This window comes from Mus caroli, chromosome 10 (assembly GCF_900094665.2).
Source record: "Mus caroli chromosome 10, CAROLI_EIJ_v1.1, whole genome shotgun sequence".
In the NCBI taxonomy this organism is placed as follows: Eukaryota; Metazoa; Chordata; class Mammalia; order Rodentia; family Muridae; genus Mus; species Mus caroli.
In genome coordinates this window covers 29026352-29043946 of record NC_034579.1, presented here as the reverse complement: position 1 = coordinate 29043946, position 17595 = coordinate 29026352, and the positions used below count along the sequence as shown (strand labels likewise).

General features: G+C 34.4%; 1 protein-coding gene and 1 long non-coding RNA gene across 2 annotated transcripts in view; one reads left to right on the top strand and one right to left on the bottom strand.

The window, feature by feature from the left end:
* The window catches only part of LOC115032168 (triadin-like), a 53031-nt gene extending 47769 nt beyond the window's left edge, over positions 1 to 5262 (bottom strand). The window contains exons 1-2 of the mRNA XM_029482957.1: positions 4732 to 5262; positions 3729 to 3782 (exon numbers count right to left, since the gene is read on the bottom strand). Coding sequence (XP_029338817.1) covers positions 3729 to 3782; positions 4732 to 4900 — 223 coding nt within the window. The 5' untranslated portion in view covers positions 4901 to 5262. The remainder of the gene's footprint in view (positions 1 to 3728; positions 3783 to 4731) is intronic.
* A 278-nt stretch (positions 5263 to 5540) lies between these two features.
* LOC115032171 lies at positions 5541 to 17190 on the top strand. The gene is made up of 2 exons (XR_003837831.1): positions 5541 to 5708; positions 15101 to 17190. It is a non-coding gene; the product is annotated as an uncharacterized LOC115032171 (long non-coding RNA).
* Positions 17191 to 17595: the final 405 nt, after the last annotated feature.

The window sequence follows — 17595 nt, the reverse complement described above, 5'->3', positions numbered from 1 at the left end:
TGTTTAAGGCTGGCTTCTGTCTTTTTTAAATCACTACTCTTTGTAGCTACAACTGTTATATTCATATCTTTATTACCTTTACTATTTCAGAAATAAATGGCATAAGTATTTGGAATTAAGTTGGATTTTCAACTTAATTAGACTGAGAAGCACCTGAGAGATTAATAAGCATCTTAGTGTTTCTGTTATAGTATTTCCAGAAAGGATTAACTAAGAAAGGAAAATTTACTGTGGCACTTCCCCGCAGTTAGGGAATGGATAGAATAAAAAAGAAGAAGGATAGCTAACACATTCATCTTATCTCAGTGCTTCCTGATTTTAGTGGGTTACACAATTCTAATCTGGCCTCACTCCACAATGTATTGAAACCTCTGAACACGTAAGGCAAACAAAACCTCCCCTTTCTTTATGTTAGATGTTCATCATAGATGGAAGGAAAGCAAAGAGTGCCAGCTACTTAACAGTTCAAGTTATACTTCACTTTTTCATTAGTTCTATTGCATTTCTAGTGCAATAAGAACCTAAGATGGCCAGGCAGTGGTGGCACACGCCTTTAATCACAGCACTCGGGAGGCAGAGGCAGGTGGATTTCTGAGTTCAAGGCCAGCCTGGTCTACAAAGTGAGTTCCAGAACAGCCAGGGATACACAGAGAAACCTGTCTCGAAAAAAAACAAAAAAACAAACGAAGGAGAAGGAGAAGGAGAAGGAGAAGGAGAAGGAGAAGGAGAAGGAGAAGGAGAAGGAGAAGGAGAAGGAGAAGGAGAAGGAGAAGGAGAAGGAGAAGAAGCCTAAGATAGAATGTTTCAAACTTGTTTTCAAATCCTGAAAAATTTGAAAATATTATCCTATTGTAAGAAGAAATATTCATTTAGAAAGTAATCAAGTTGTCCCTGTGTGAACATACATGCATACACACACACCCACACCCACACACACCATAAAAATTGAGTGTTAAGGGCTTTTAAACACAATATCAAAAATACATGTTTCCATCAAAGTTAGATTAATTTATAAGACTCAATGATATCTTATGTGACCAAAATTAATGAAAGCCTTCAACGGAAAAATGGTTTCAAAAGTGCAAATGTGTTTTATAATTCCATCGGAATAGGCTTATATTGTGTTCAGCAATGGTTTAGTTTGGTTCAGCAGTGATTTAGTTTGGTCCTTGGCTTGAAGAAAGAAACTGCCATAGACAGTTGTTCTCAATAATGAAGAACTTCACCTTTATGCAAAAGTGAAACTAAAGTCATAAGTCTTCAGACCACAGAGTTTAATATTTTTCCCATGAATCATTGAATATACATGTATTTCAGCCTTCAGCCTCAGTTTAAGTAAACCAAAAGATGACACACAAAGTAAAGCAATAACAGAGAGAGAGAGAGAGAGAGAGAGAGAGAGAGAGAGAGACAGACAGACAGACAGACAGACAGACAGACAGACAGAGAGACAGAGAGACAGACAGAGAGACAGAGATTGACACAGAAGAATAGAGATACTGGCAGAGACAGAGAAACAAATGAAGAGACAGAAAGACAGACAGATAGAAACAACTAGAAACAAAGAGTAAGGGGCTCACAGATATATAGAGACAGAATACAGACAGATAGAAACACACACACACACCCCACACCTAAAGTCGCCAGACTTTAGTTTAAGTTTTGTCTTAAATTTCCTGGACAAAACTCTGTCTCACTGAACCTCTGCCATCCCTTTTTGCTTATCTTGTAAGCCACATGCAACCCTGGGTGTGATATATTTCACCCTGTTTATAGCCCAGTAGGAGAAATACCATCAGTTCTATTTTCCATTCACAGGAGTCATTACTTAGTCAATACTATGGCCTCCTTTTTAGACTCCATCCACATAAACTATTATTCCTCTTTCTCCCTGAGAACAGAAGGACTTTACTAACACCATCCTGTGCAGCCTGCCCTCCCTGCCTATGTCCCACCTTGGACCTCTCGTTGGCTGCCTCCTCACTTAAACCTAACTATTGTGTAAACTGTCAGAGAGTTGCATTCAGTTTACAGTTACCACAAGAGAATATGGATATCTCATTAACTCACATTAACAGCTGAGAAGAATTTGGTTTTATCCCATTGAATAGACAGGTCCCTGGGGTGTTTGCATTTTAATGGAGGACAATTACTACATAACTCACCAGAATGGAGTAGCTCTAAGCAGAATTTCAACCATCACTGATATGAGTAGAAGAAATATTTAGGATGAAATATTTGTCCCTAAAGTGTAATAGTTGAAGTGACAACTTTCCATGTATATTTATGTCCTATATGAATAGAAACCAGTGTTTATGTTTGTATACCATAAAATCAAAACTAAATGCAGAAATCTAAGCTGTGCAACAGTTGAATCATCAACTTCTTTTTTGTTAATTAATCATTTCATATTTTTACATCTAAAATGATACCCCCTTCCGGGTTATGCCTACACATATACACTCACACCACATCTGCCCTCCCTCCCTTCCCCTTTGCCTCAATGAGGGTGCTCCCCCACCTACCCATTCACTCCTGCCCTACCATTCTAGCATCCCCCTACACTGAAGCATCAAACCTCCACAGAACCAAGGGCCTCCCCTCCCATTAATGTCAGGCAAGTCTATCCTCAGCTATATATGTATCTGGAGGCATAGAGCCCTCCCTGTACAGTCCTTTGTTGGTGGTCTAGTCCCTAGGAGCCCTGGGTGGTCTGCCAGTGGAAATTATTCTTCCTATGGTGTTGCAATACCCCTCTGCTCCTTTATTCCTTCCCTAGCTCCCACACTGTGATCCCTGAGCTCAGTCTGATGGTTGTCTCTAAGCATCCTTATCTGTTTTGGTTAGTGGCAGAAACTACCAGGGGGCAGCCACATAGGTTCCTGTCAGCAAGCTTGGCAACAGCAATAATGTCCGGGTTTATTGTATGCAAACAAGATGGATCCCCTGGTGGGGAGGTCCCCGAATGGCCATTCCTTCAGACTCTGCTCTATTTTTTGTCCCTGTCTTTTTTTGGACAAGAAAATTTATGGGTTAAAAACTTGGAGATGGGTGGGCAGCCCCATCCCTCAGCTGGAGGCCATACCTATCTACTAAAGGTGGTCTCTACATTTCCTGTACAGAACACCAAAGGCTCATACTCTAAGATCAACGATTGTCAAATGGATACTGTCACTAGGACAAAACAGTAACACAGAGATTGAGAAAAGATCTTTACTAACCCTACTTCTGAGAGAGGGCTAATATCCAAAATATACAAAGAACTCAAGAATCAAATAACCCTATTATAAAAGGGTACAGAACTAAATACAGAATTCTTAACTGAGGAATCTCAAATGGCAAAGAAATGCTCAAAATCCTTAAAATCCTCAAACGACCCTTAAATTCCACTTCACACCAATCAGAATGACTAAGGTCAGAAAACACAGGTGACAGCAGATGCTGGTGAGGATGTGGAGAAAGAAGAATACTCCTCCATTGCTGACAGGACTGCAAGTTGAGAAAACAACTTTGGAAAACAATCTGTCAGATCCAGAGAAAATTGGAAATAGTTCTACCTGAAGACCCAGCTATATCTGTAGATTGAACTTTCTACTACACTTCTGTTTTGGCATGCTACACATGGAAAGGTGTGAATACCAATATTCAAGCTGCATATTGATGCACTAATATTATTCATGAAGTAAATCTTGGAAGGTAACAGAGGGAAGCAAAGAAAAGAGCAGTACCTTTGCCTTTCCCATCAATGGTAATGTCCTCACTTTTCTTTTTGACTTCTTTTTCTGCAGATAAAATAAGAATGTTATAAGCCTCTAACTAATTCATTCTTATATGTTTTAGAGAACAAATGACTACCATTATAGTGACCAGTTTACTTTGTCAAGAAAACTGTAAGTCTAAGCCAAAATCCTAAATAAGTGGATTCTATACTAGAACCTTCTAAACACACCAAAAGCTTAGGATTCCTGTCTATCTATAAAGGGATTTAATTTGATAAGGAAAACAAGTCTTTAACAAAGGTAGAGATATTAAATGCAGAACAATTGCTGTACAATTACTGAATAAACTCAAATATATTAAAAGTAATGAATTGAGTGTTCCCTCTGGCTTGGGTCACAGATATATATTTGGAATTTTAAAATTTCTGAACACATCTTGGTAATAATAGACTAATATGAATAAACAAGTGTCAAGAGAGGAATAAGAATAAGAATGGTATAGCAAACTATTCCATGTACTCTTCTCACAGTATAAAATAATTTGACATCTTGATAGTTTTAATAAAATTGAATAAACTAAATAATAATCTTTATTAGTCACATGTACACCTATACTCCACATACCTACTCCCTACTCTTTCTCACTTTCTCTCTTTCTATGTATATATGTATGTATGTATACTGCAAAATGAAGAATATCACAGTAGTATTTTAACAAATGTTAAGATGCCAGATGACTTGACACAGCCTTGAAATTTCATGTTTCTGAGGCATGAGACTCATGATCAGCCTGAGCTAAACAGACAAATTTCATTTTTTAAGTGAATACAGAAATAAAGGATTTTACATGTTTCCTTCAAATCCAATTTGGAACATTCAAAAATACCAAGTATTTTGACTAACAGTGACAATCAAACAAATGAATCCCTTTCTAGAAAACAGTTGCTTTCCCAGCAACACTATTAATTAGGACTGTTTGATTTAGGTGTTAGATAGATTTTCTAATCCTTACCTTTCTTTTTTGTATCAGAAGTATCTTTCTTCTCCATTTTCTTCTTCTCTTCTTTTTCTTCTTCTTTTCCTTTTTCTTTTCCTTTTTCTTTGTCTTTTTCTTTTTCTTTTTCCTTTCCTTTTCCTTTTTCTTTTTCTTTTTCTGGAGAAGAAATTGCAAATATGCCCATTATGGAAAGACAGAAAGGATGAAGCCAGTTGACAGAAAGGATTACTGCTGAGTGGGTTCTGTCCCAGGCAACCTTGTGGTTAATACCACGTTTTCCCCATTTAAAAAAATAACAGTAGCCCTCTCAAAGATGGATAGTGCTATCAGGAACTTTGTACATTGTCTTGCTCAGTTCTGGGTAAATTTCTTACAAACAATATTAAAAGTAGACTAAATAGTCTACTTTGTATGACTATTTTATTACAAATAATGAGTTAGCCCAGAATTTGTCAGCCTATGGTCATAACCCCTTTGGAGTATGGAATGACCCTTTCACAGGGGTCACCTAAGACCATCAGAAAAATGTAGAGATTTACATTATGATTCACAATAGTAGCAAATACAGTTATGAAGTCATAACAAAAATAATTTTATGGTTGGTGGTTACCACAACATGAGCAACTGCTATAAAATGTCACAGCACTAGCAAGGTTAAGAACTACTGTGCTACACCATTCTATTTTGAGTTAATTGTTTTTTCTTTTTTAGCTCTGGCTCTTGTCAACAGATATTTGGACCTGGTGACATTTATGTGGCAGTGTGGCAGGAATGTTACCTTCAATACCCTTTCTGAACACTTTTATGAAGTAGAGTTCTTGGGTACACCAAGGTTGTAGTATGTCTGAATGCTATGCAAAATGTATGGTTTCATGAAGTTTCCTGGAGGATTCCTCTTTCAGATATCTTAGCATTCCATGGTATGACTAGAGCCAAGAAAGATGGTCAAGTGCTGCCTAGCTATAAGCTTGGACTCCATGGGCATTTTTCTGGTAAGTCTAGTCATTTACAATAATAACAAGTGCTTATATCTAATAGCTTAAATAGAATAGTCAGTGATTTTTGGCCTGAAGCAGTAATATGAATTTTTATTGTTAGAAACTTTTGTCTTCAATTCATAGAAATTTTTATTCTATATTTGAAATACCTTTTTCTTTGCCATTTGTCACTTTCCCAGACTGATGCCCTCTAAGCTTATCATTTGCTAGAACTATTGTGAGATTTTTTTTTTTTTTTTACCATGCTGAGAATATCCAAGGTGAAATTCTAATGTGAATGCTTAAGTTGTCTACTAAGAACTGCATCTAATTAAATACAGGAATTAATTCATCCCCTTAGGTATAGAGCTTTTTTACGTACAAGATCAAATCTAACACTTTCTTTTCATGCTAGAAGCATAATTTATAAACAGCCCCTCTCTACTACTCCCTGAGAAAATCTAGCACTGTAAGGAGACACGTTCTCACTTTGTCTAAATGTGTCTGCAGCTTGCTCAGTCTGAAGGAGAAAGTCCAGAAAGTACATTTTTATCATTCCAGACTGCTGAAATTCACTTTGTTCTTTTGTACAAGGTTTAGGCCTAAGCAAAATATATTTTGAAAATTAAATAAAGATATTTTAGAGTATTAATATATTCAGTTAGTTTACTGGGAGAAATTATATGTAACAGGGCATTTTCCATCTTTCTAAGTAAACAAAAATGCCAGGTCATTGAAAAGGCTAAACACCATCATCTGGTATCATGAATCAGAAAAGGGCCGAACTACATATGAGTACTTGGAAATATTTCTAAGACCATACTTTTAATGCCACAGTTGCTATATAATTATAAGTTAGTATCTGGATCTAAGTTTTCTACTGCAGAGGAATAAATATTTCATCAGAAAATCGGTGCCAATTAGTTAATGGCACATTGAACTTCACAGTTAAAATAAATACTTGAGGCTGTGAGATATAAGTCCTTCTTTTCATGTTTTTAAAAGAGAATATTCTTGTACAACGAATCCCATGCTTTGACTTAATATAGCTGGGGTTATAAAACTCTGTTTCCAGCAAAACTAAGAAACAAATACAAGTAGTTCTAATTAGGCCTTATGTTTTGTTGTCGCCAAGTCTTCTTACTATGGAGCTTATGCTAAGTCTACATAGCAGAGGAATACTTTTCATTTCTATGGGGCCAGAGTTGGAGTATTTTTGTTGCCAGTTAAATCAGGTCCCAGTTGTTCCATGACACCACATTCCAGCATTCCACTTCACTGACACCTTGTTTCTTTGGGGTGGTAGAAATTGGCCTGCAACCCATCACATTTCATGACTTTGGAAAATAGAGTAAAAAGAGATGAGGCCAATTATATGATCATTATTAAACCTCCCCATTGTTATCTATAGAGTGTGGGATAAGAAACAATGCATAGGCATTCTTAGTATAAATTTTGTTCCTGATCTTTTCTATGTGGACAATGTTAGACATCTGCTTTGACATACTAAATTAGGTAGCTAACAAGCTGTACCAATTTTATTTTTACTTATTTTTTCTGTGAGGTATAGAGATAATTAGACTAAAGTGCCTGGAACAAAGTAGTTATTAAAAGTACAATAAAATAGTAACCAGCATTTACTACATTAGGCAAATAATAAAAATGTGAGTACATATTATCTTTAGTATTTTTCTAGGTGTGAGTTCTACTGATTTCCATAAGTGCAAATTACTTATCTCTTTGCATCTAAGGAATGTGTGTCTAGAATAAGCTTTCTTGCAAAACCTCAAGAAAAAGTGTGTACATGTAGAGGCAGATCTGCTTACAACACAGCTGTGTTACAATGAAGAAAAAACTTCTGGATGTTGCTTGGTTATGGTTTGTTAGCTACCATTTATAGAGAGAGGAACTGAAATTTAATGTCTCAAAACAGATGTCCAACATCACAAACGAGATAAGGTCAAGAACAGAATTCAGTCCAAGGACTCTGATACTTTCTTACCCCGTACTGTGTAGATAACAAAAAGGATATGTCAATAATTGCTCATTCTTGATGCAACTGTTGAGAAAATGGTAGTCCTTCCATCTTCAACCATAAGTTTTAGGGAGATGAGTGGAATGTATTTAATGTACCACTATTTCATTCCTTAATCCAAATGGAATTCATATGATCTTTCCCATAGTAACCACTTTTATTGGGAATAGATTATTTCAAAAATCTTTAGAGTTGTAAATAGCCATAATATACTGTCTCTATTTCACAAAGTTTTAAAATAAGAGAAAGATCCATTTTATGTGCTTAAGATGTACATGTATATAATGTTAGACAGTGAAGTTGATTAGAAATAATTAAAAAAAAACATAGTATCCTAGTTTGTGTTGATATTACTGTGATAAAACCACATGTAAATACAACTTGGGAGGGGGAAGGGTTTATTTATCTTACAAGTTATAATCTAGCATTGAGAAAATATACGGTAGGAACTTAAGTATGGACTACTGGGAAACTGCTTCTTAATTTGCTTAGTTCATGTTCATCTGTTTTAGTTTTACAAAATCCAGGCCCACCTGACTAGGGATTGTACCACTCACATTGTGTTGGGTTCTTTTATATCAATCAGTAACCAAAAAAGAAAAAAAAAAGTCTCACAGACATACCTGTAGCCATTTCACTAGGCAATTCTTTAAATGACGGTAACTCTTCCAACATGCACCAATTTGACCGCCAAACTGGAGTATGGCACTTGTTTTAGCAGATTAGGGAATCAGAAGGTGGAAGAAAGTATTGTTTTGTTTTTATTAAAGTCAGACATGGGTAAATCATTCATAATAGGGAATATTAAGAAATCTATAAAAAACTTTGGTTATCTTCACAAAAAGGAACATTCCTGCCAAGACTCTGAAACAGGAGCGTACTAGATATGTAGAAAACAGAAAGAGGAAGGCAGGGAGAGTGAAATACTCAGGGCAAGAGCTCTACTATAGCACATCTGGTGAAATAGCGTGTATTAGTCTAAGAATTTTTCTTCTCACAGTAACATAGACTACAAAAGTACAATAAGCTAATAAGTTCTTTGCTGCTTGGTGGTGTCAAATGCTCCACTGGATTATGTGATGAATGATAGGGACACCTTAGGAGAAAAATCGGTAGAAAGGTTCTTTTGTTGTTGTTCACCAATAAATTTTCCTCTCAATTTTATCTGGGGCTTTTCAATGAAGGAAACATTATGCAACATAATGAGAGCCATTACTTTGCAATGTAATTTTTACTGTGACAGTAAGGGTCTTTCTGTTGAGGGCTTCGCTTCTCTTCTATAACAAGGCTGGATTTATAGAAACCTAGTCCATTATTTTGCCTTCACTTTTCTTTAGTGGTGGCTGAGTTATACAGGGAAATCAGTTCTCATTATTAGCTATTAACAATTAACTACCAAGCTGTAATTCCTTAACTGTTTCCAGAGACTTTTAGCTACACAATTTAGTCACTGAAATCAACAAAACTTTATTTAGTCTATGCTAAACCAGCTGTAAGGATCAGGAATTTTTTAAAAGCTTTGACTCCTGATGTGAGAATCAAATTGAGAAGAGAAAGTTCACTGTGACATTAAGGCCTTTGAGAGAAAAGGTCAGAGGCTCAGCCCAGGAAGACTGAGTAAAAAAAGAAAACATTATCCTGAGGCTAGGTGCTTTGTGGAGCCTTGCCATAGCCTAAATATGTCAAGCCTTACAGTTCACACCTCTGCAGAACTGAAGATGTGCAGTGATGTATTGTGTGTTCAAGCTATAAGCAGGGAGCTCTAATTCTCATGGAGTACATACCCTATTTTGTTCATGATATAATGACATATTTCTTCTTTGGGCCTCCAAAGTATTGAATAAAGGAGTCTCAATTAATTACCTCTTTTATGATTAAGGAAAAGTAAAAATGTTGTAGTTTTGATTAGAATCAAGATACCCCCGAGATGACATGACACTCCATTAAGGGAAAAAAGTAGATGATCTTGTGTATATTAGCATATACTTGGGCTCAAGCAAGCTTTCACGGGCTTTGAAATTTATTTAAATGAAAGAGTACAGATATGAATCTAAGGATGAGCATCAACTGCCTTTTGTGCCTTGTAATATGGAAAGTAAAATTTTTCATTGCCCTTGCATACTTGCAGAGGCAAAGGGTTGAGAAAAAGTGTTATTTTATATTTCCTTTGTTATCTAACTTGTATTTTTGTTCTATCTCAATGAAAAATCATTGATATAATAAAAAATTTGTTTTCTTTTTTTATTAGATATTTTCTTCATTTACATTTCAAATGCTAACCCCAAAGCCCCCTCTACCCTCCCCCCACCCTGATCTCCAACCCACCCACTCCTGCTTCTTGGCCCTGGCATTCCCCTGTACTGGGGCATATGATCTTAGCAAGACCAAGGGCCTCTCCTTGCATTGATGGCCAACTAGGCCATCCTCTGCTACATATGCAACTAGAGACACAACTCTGGGGGTACTGGTTAGTTCATATTGTTGTTCCACCTATAGGGTTGCAGACCCCTTTAGCTACTTGGGTACTTTCTCTAGCTCCTTCATTAGGGGCCCTGTGTTCCATCCAATAGATGACTATGAGAATCTACTTCTGTATTTGCCAGGCACTGGCATAGCCTCACAAGGGAGATCTATATCAGGGTCCTGTCAGCAAAATCTTTCTGGCATATCCAATGGTGTCTGGGTTTGAGAACAAAACCAAAGTTTCTGGCTGCTTATAAAAGAAAATTGTTTTTCATAACTGAAATTTTAATACAAGAAAAATTCAAGGGGAAGAATAATTTCAAATAGTTTAGTTCACAAAATATCTTTATAAACTTAATGTTTAAAATAAAAAGATATTTCCTAAACATTTTAAATTTATAGGGAGCTTTTAAATAACTGATTGTAATAATATTGGATGTGTTATAATTATAAGAATGAAAGTTTCCACATTTGTTTGTTTGTAGACAATTATGAGTCAATAAAAGAAACTGGGTATGGAAAGTGACACCCTAAATTTTACACTCCCCTTATGGGTTTTAAATATAAGAAGGAAAATGCTCAATTAAAATTTGTTAGATTTGTTCCAAAACACATAGCTGCCAGTAGAAATGCATTTATTTTATCAAGCAACACTATAAAGTATGTTAGTTCCTTTTGTATTTGCTTCATAATGCTGTTATTCTGAGATTCTCTTTTTAAACAGTTTAGGTTTTATGCAGAATCATTACTTCCACAAGATGTGTTGTAAACATTGATGCTGTTTTGTTCTTTTCTTGGATAATGAAAAATAAACACAAGATACTTTCCTAACAATGTTTCATTTTCACCATCATGTCGCCTAAATGAGATTACTTTTTCTGAATTTCCTTATATGTTCTTCTACATTTTCCTGTACTTGCATGTGGACTGTGAATGTCCTTCATTGTGTTTGAAATCTTAAGAACACCAAGATGCACTAAAATTTTCAGTTTTTCCTTCTCATCACTAATGTATTGCTTTTAAGGGTTAAAGTTGGTTATAATTAAAAGTAAAAATTCACAGATATTATCAGTTTTATCAATAGAACCCTGAGAAATCTGGATTTGATTTATTCAAATATATTAGATACTCAATAATTATTTCCAATATGATAGAATTGACTTTAGAATTACCAAACAGTACCAGTAGGTTGGTCATATTTGTAAGACTAGTTAGTAATTGAAGCCTTTCAATTTTTAAAAAATTCACATAATGGATATTACTTCTTAAAGGGGAGAATTGAAAACCTATTGTAAGAACTCAAATTTTCATGTGGTAGTATGTCTTAGTATGTCAAGTTCAATTCCATTTTAATTTATAAGCTACATAAACTCCAACATCTCATATAGTGTAAGTATGCTAGAGTAGGATTATAGATTTATGTCTTTACCCTCTGGACATACGATTTGTTCGAGTCATGTCAAACATTCCCCCTTAGCTGAAATGTCCTGCATTTTTCACTGCGTAAACAGCTCCAAGCTTCTTTATTCTATTTTCCCAGAACAGAAATAATTTCAAAGGTAGTGCCACTTTTCTCCTTGATCATCAAGGAAAAATAAAATCATCTACCACCAGTTTACATAATAGAAAAAAAGCATTTATATTAAACTCATACAAATAGCAAACACATGCCTTATTTTTTTTTATTGTATATGCCAATAAGGACATTAAAAAATCGATTTCTTTCTTCACAAATTTTATGAGTAAAATTTGTTAGACCAAAAGTTTGAAATCTGAATCCTACAGGAAGAAATGGCTAGAAAATTATATTCATTTTTTTTTATAAAAATCATCCGTCCTATGGGAGTTTTTTTGTTTTGTTTTGTTTTTATTTTGTTTGTTTTCTATGATCAAACACTAACCAAAATTGATTTAAGGAGAAAATAATTTATTACTTCCTATAGCTTTCAGGTCACAGTTTATTCTCATGTAAGAAAGAGTGGGAACTGAACTCAGGAAACTAGAGTCTAGACCTCAAGAAGAGAACATGGGAGAAATGCTGCTTACTAGCTTATTCATTCTCAGCTTGTTTTCTTATATGTCCCAGGACTCCATGTACTAACCACAGGCTGAACCTGCAAAAATAAATTATTAGTCAAAGACATTTCACACAGGTATGTCCATAGGCCCATCTGATGGAAAAAAAAATCCCTCACTTGAGGTTCCCTTTTCTAAGGGACTCTAGTTTGTGTTATATTGGCAAAAACTGACCAACATACCATCTTATCTTTAACGTTCTTTCTGGCCGTTTTAGAGCACAAAATGCAGAGGGGGAAAAAGAAAACTCAATATCATACATAAAAAGCAGTGAAAAAATATTTAGAATATTGGTTATAGTCTTTTGTTTGTTTTTGAGATTGTAATTTAATTAGAGCATTTTTCCCATTTTTCCAAACCCTCCCATATATTGCTTCTCATTCTCCTTCAAATTCATGGTGTCACTTTCATTAATTGTTATCACATGCATATATGTATATGTATACACTGGTTCTAACCTAAATAGAAGAGTTCTTTAAGCTACATAATTCCATCTTTGGTTCCACTAGCACTTGATAATCAAAACAAACTGGAGGCTAAATAGACTAGACCATAAATTATATATCCTTTATTATCAACTTCTTAGATCGACTCTATCTCATTGTGAATATTAAATAAACATGAAAGTGTATAGGCCTCTTGACACTGATCTCATTTTGTGTATGTGTGTGTGTTTTATTTCATGTATATATAATTATTGGTTCACATAGTAGTTCTATCATAGAAGAAGGGGTCTTCGAAAAAAACCCTATACTTTCTATAATCATTATATTGATATAAATTTCCAAAAACAGTATGCAAATGTTTCTTTTTCCGGAGCCTTATTGTCACTTATTATCATCCATAATTTAGATAAAAGCACTGTAGAGAATGAAGAAGTCTAATTGTATTTTGATTTAAATGCCCATGGTGATTTGTATTGATCAGCATTTATCATATACTTGTTTGCCATGTGTTTCTTACTTGAGAAATGTTTGTTACACATTGATTTTGGTGGATTTCTTTTTAGATACTATAATTGTTTAAAGATGATTAGTATTAATCCCTTGTTACATGCTCAGTTATAAAGTGGTGCTTTTTCTATTTTGCAAGCTGTATATTTGTTGTTTAGTTTGTTATGGAAAGCAAGAACTTCCATTTGATTTTTCATTCATTTGTTTGTTTTGTTTGTTTTGTTTTGTTTTGTTTTGTTGTTATTGTTCTTTGCTTTTCCTTTCTGAACCATTGCATGCAACTTTTTAATTACTTCTATCTTTAAAATCTTCTTTTTATGAAAATATGAATAAAAGTTACTTCAGTCTATCTGTATCTCCCCTCCCCTTCTTTTGGTCTCTTTTCACATTCTTCAAATATATTTTTTATGAGAGTTAAATCTTACCTATTAAAATGTGAATTAAGTTTTTATGTGCTTACCAAGTATATTGTTAGAACACAGCATAATCAGAACTGGCCAGGAAAATCTAGAATATTGCTTAGAATTTAGAGTGAGAAAGAGAAATCTGTTCATTACTCTTTTACCATGGCAGGCATTGTTTTTAATCATCTGAAATGAAAGTCAAATGAATATGAAATTCAATTATTATGGTTGCACCAGTATTGTTTTCTTAGTTTTAGTGAGTAGACAATGATTGTATGCCACTAATATCAGAAGTTTGCTGAAGTCTCTTATCAGTTCAGTGTAAATGTAACATCATGGCAAAGTAAAGTTTAAAATGATCAACTCTGCAGTATTGGAAGGTTTACTTGTCAGATGATAAGATTCATTCTCATTTGGTAGTACTCAGTAGCCCACAGTTTGCTTCATAGTGAAAGGGAGAGGCAAGGTGCAATACACAATAAAAGTTTCAAGATGGAACCAACTTTCAATATAATTTAGTTTAAAATCATCACTATCCCCATAGTAGACACTGAGAAGTTAATATAACAAACCGGGTTAAATTTGGACCTTCCGTTCACTCCTTACTGTGCCCTCAAGTATATGTGGGAGAGGCAAACTTCGAGTCAAGTGTAGGTTAGATCATCACCTATTAAAGACTTGTGCTTTGTCTTTGTTCTTTTCATTTCTGCAGCACTTGTAACTAATGTAACTTTTCTTCCTTTACAAAATTTTATCCTTAACTTTTTCTTTGAGTTTTATTTTTCCCTTTCTTTTTCTGTATCTTTGTTTCACTTAGTATTATGATGTTGGATTTGCACCCAAGGCTCTGTGCATATTAGGCAAATATCTTTCTGAGTACTATTCATAGCCTTCTGATGTTGCTCACAATGGTTAGTCAGATGTATTGTTTTAGCAAAGCTAAGAGCCAATCTATTGGTTTCTATTGATGGTAATGTCGAATTAGTAAACTGGGAAAAGTGATTCATCTTCATAATGTGGATGAGATGGGTCTCTGCCTGTTGAATGAAAGTCTTAAAAAAAAATTAAAGTCTCTTGAAGTAGGAATTTTATTGACACACTCTTGTAGACTCAATGTTTAACATCAAGTTTCCCTGTATACCTAATCTACCTACAAGTGTTGTACACTTAGAACTTGCAAGCACTCACAATTTCAAGAAGTAATGTCTTAAAATTAGTGTCTCAATAAATAAATAGCTAGGTTGATGATAGATGACTGATAGATTAAATTGATAGATAGATAGATAGATAGATAGATAGATAGATAGATAGATAGATAGATAGATAGACAGATAGACAGACATATAGATAGACACACATATAGATAGACAGATGCTATATTTAGTGCTATATAGATACATTTTCAATAGGATTCTTGGTTCTACTTTTCTGGAAAATATCATGAAATCAACACTTTTCTTCATGTTTCCTTCCTAGGGTATACTCTGTTTACTCATAAGACTTATACCTGTGATTGACCTACTATGAAGGTTCGTGTGCAATTAAACTTTATATGATTGTTTTGGAGATAATTCATTCCATGATGTTATTTGAAATACATGCTTATCTAGAAAAATACATAGAGAATATCTGAAGTAAGTCATTAACTTCTATTATTTTTTAATACAGAGGGTCTGTGAAGAGGCAGAACAACAATGCTATATGCTCTCTAAAAGTATGTTGTCATGATCACATTGATCAGCCAATTCTGCCATAGCATTCTTCCAAGAAATGTGCTGAGTAAACTCCACTATCTGTACCATTTCTCTTTTTGCACACTACTATAGTATATCATTTTCCAAAAGCTCAACTTCCTGCCCAACATAAAGAAAAGACTTCCTGTACTCTCCAGGTCCAGACTCCACAGTGGCCCTTTTATGTATGATGACAACCAATGCCCAAGTCCTCTGGATACAGGTAGTTCAGGACTCTTGCTAAGATATCAATTGATCCTAGAAAGGACTGGTGGTACACACCTTTAATAACAGCTTTCTGGGGTTAGAGGTAGGTGGATCTCTATGAGTGTAGGTCAGGCTGGTCTACCTTGTGAGTTTCAGACCAACCTGGGTAATGCAAAGAAAACTTGTCTCAATAAAACAGAGGAAGTGATGTAGAAAGACCTTGTTTCCAAAAATCAAAGGGAGAAAGAGAGACAAAGATATAGAGAGAGACAGAGAGACATACCAAGAGAAACACAGGAGCCAAAAGAGTTCATATAAGAAAAGAGGGAGAGAAAAAAACTGTGCATTTATTCCTTTGCTTGTTCTCTTGTTTATTGGGATTATTACATTCATCATTTGCCATGTTGATGGTTATGTTCTCTTACTGAAGGTAATAACATGCAGTTGTTCAAATTTTGCATCTATTTTCTTTTTTTTTGCATCTATTTTCTAATCAAACATTTTTCTAGTATTGTAAATACTTACATTCCACTGATTCTCTAGGCTAAAAGTTGATATGGTTTCCAGTTTGCACAATGTCTGGAGTGCTCCACTATAACCTGCTCAGACATTTATAAATATTTCATTCCTTAGGCACACAAATTCATATTCGAGTGACCTAAACACCATGATATACTCAGCAAGATGAAAACTGAACTTACTACACATCAAAACCTTTTCTTATTCCTAATGTCATTCATTTACCCATGGCAGATAAGAGCCTTAGCAATTATATGGAGTCCTAAATTTTTAATTGCCATTCAAAGATACTGAGAAAAGCACTGTGCCTTGCTAACAGACACCTGGCCTCAAATTACGATTATGCCATTTTTAGATCTGTGCAATTATAGGCAATTTCCTTGATTTCTCTGAACTCTGTAAAATTGTATCATATTCAGTTTTTGGAGTTGTATTACCTATACATGTAATCCTTAAGAATAAAAGCACAATTTTCCCCTGGAGCAGTAGTCTCCTAAATGTGTCTTAACTTCTAAATCCTCAAAAACATCAATTCATCTTTTCTATTGTTTACCCAATGATTTAACATGAAATTTAAATCATTTTATTCTTTTCAATTGACTTAAAAAGCTTAGGAAGGGAGGAGTTATAAAACCTTAGTTTTTGGAACAAAGTATATTAAAGATATGGCTCAATCCTGTACTAAAATAATTTAGAGTTCTATATACAGGAATGTGATAAATGCAAATTATTTATTGCCTTTTATATGAACTAACAAAGTTATCACAAAATTAATGACTAATAATAATTACAAAAAATTAATTTCCATCCCTATGTAAAATTATAATAATGAAAATGATAGAAACAAATGGTTTTTGAGTTTCAACTATGCTAGCAAATGAGCTGTTCTCCCAATTGTACTCATACAGTGGGATGTTTTAAGTATATGTTGTTTGACTTAGGTAAATTTCTAAGTTAAATAGATGACAAACTTGTTTGGTATATGAGTTTTATCATTATGTGTAACTCAATATCAGTTTTATTCAAAACTCTTACCAGGAGGCACTGAGTTTATTTCACCACAGTACAAAAAAAAAAAAAAAAAAAAAAAAAAAAAAAAAAAAAAACCTATGTATCACAGAATTAATAGAATAAATCAGAGACCAAATTTCTGTTTTACTAGTTTATGTCTTGAATGTCTCAGGGTATAGCTCATAGAACAGCTGAGTTGATCAAGTTCTTTGGTTTAATAGAATTGTGACAAAGACATTAGTAGCTCCTGTAGAAGATTGTATTCCAGTGCATCCTGTGGTAAAATTAAATTAAGTGATGTGAACTTTCCCTCTGTATTTACATAAATATAACTTCTGACTCTTTCTGATCTAATATAGATCATCCAATAGCTTGCCACATTAATAGCTCACCTTCTTTCAACAAATGCAGCCTTTGTCATCTATCTATACCACACACTTTAGTATTTCATACATAATACTTCACAGTTGTTTGACAAAATTAATATTTCTATAGACAACA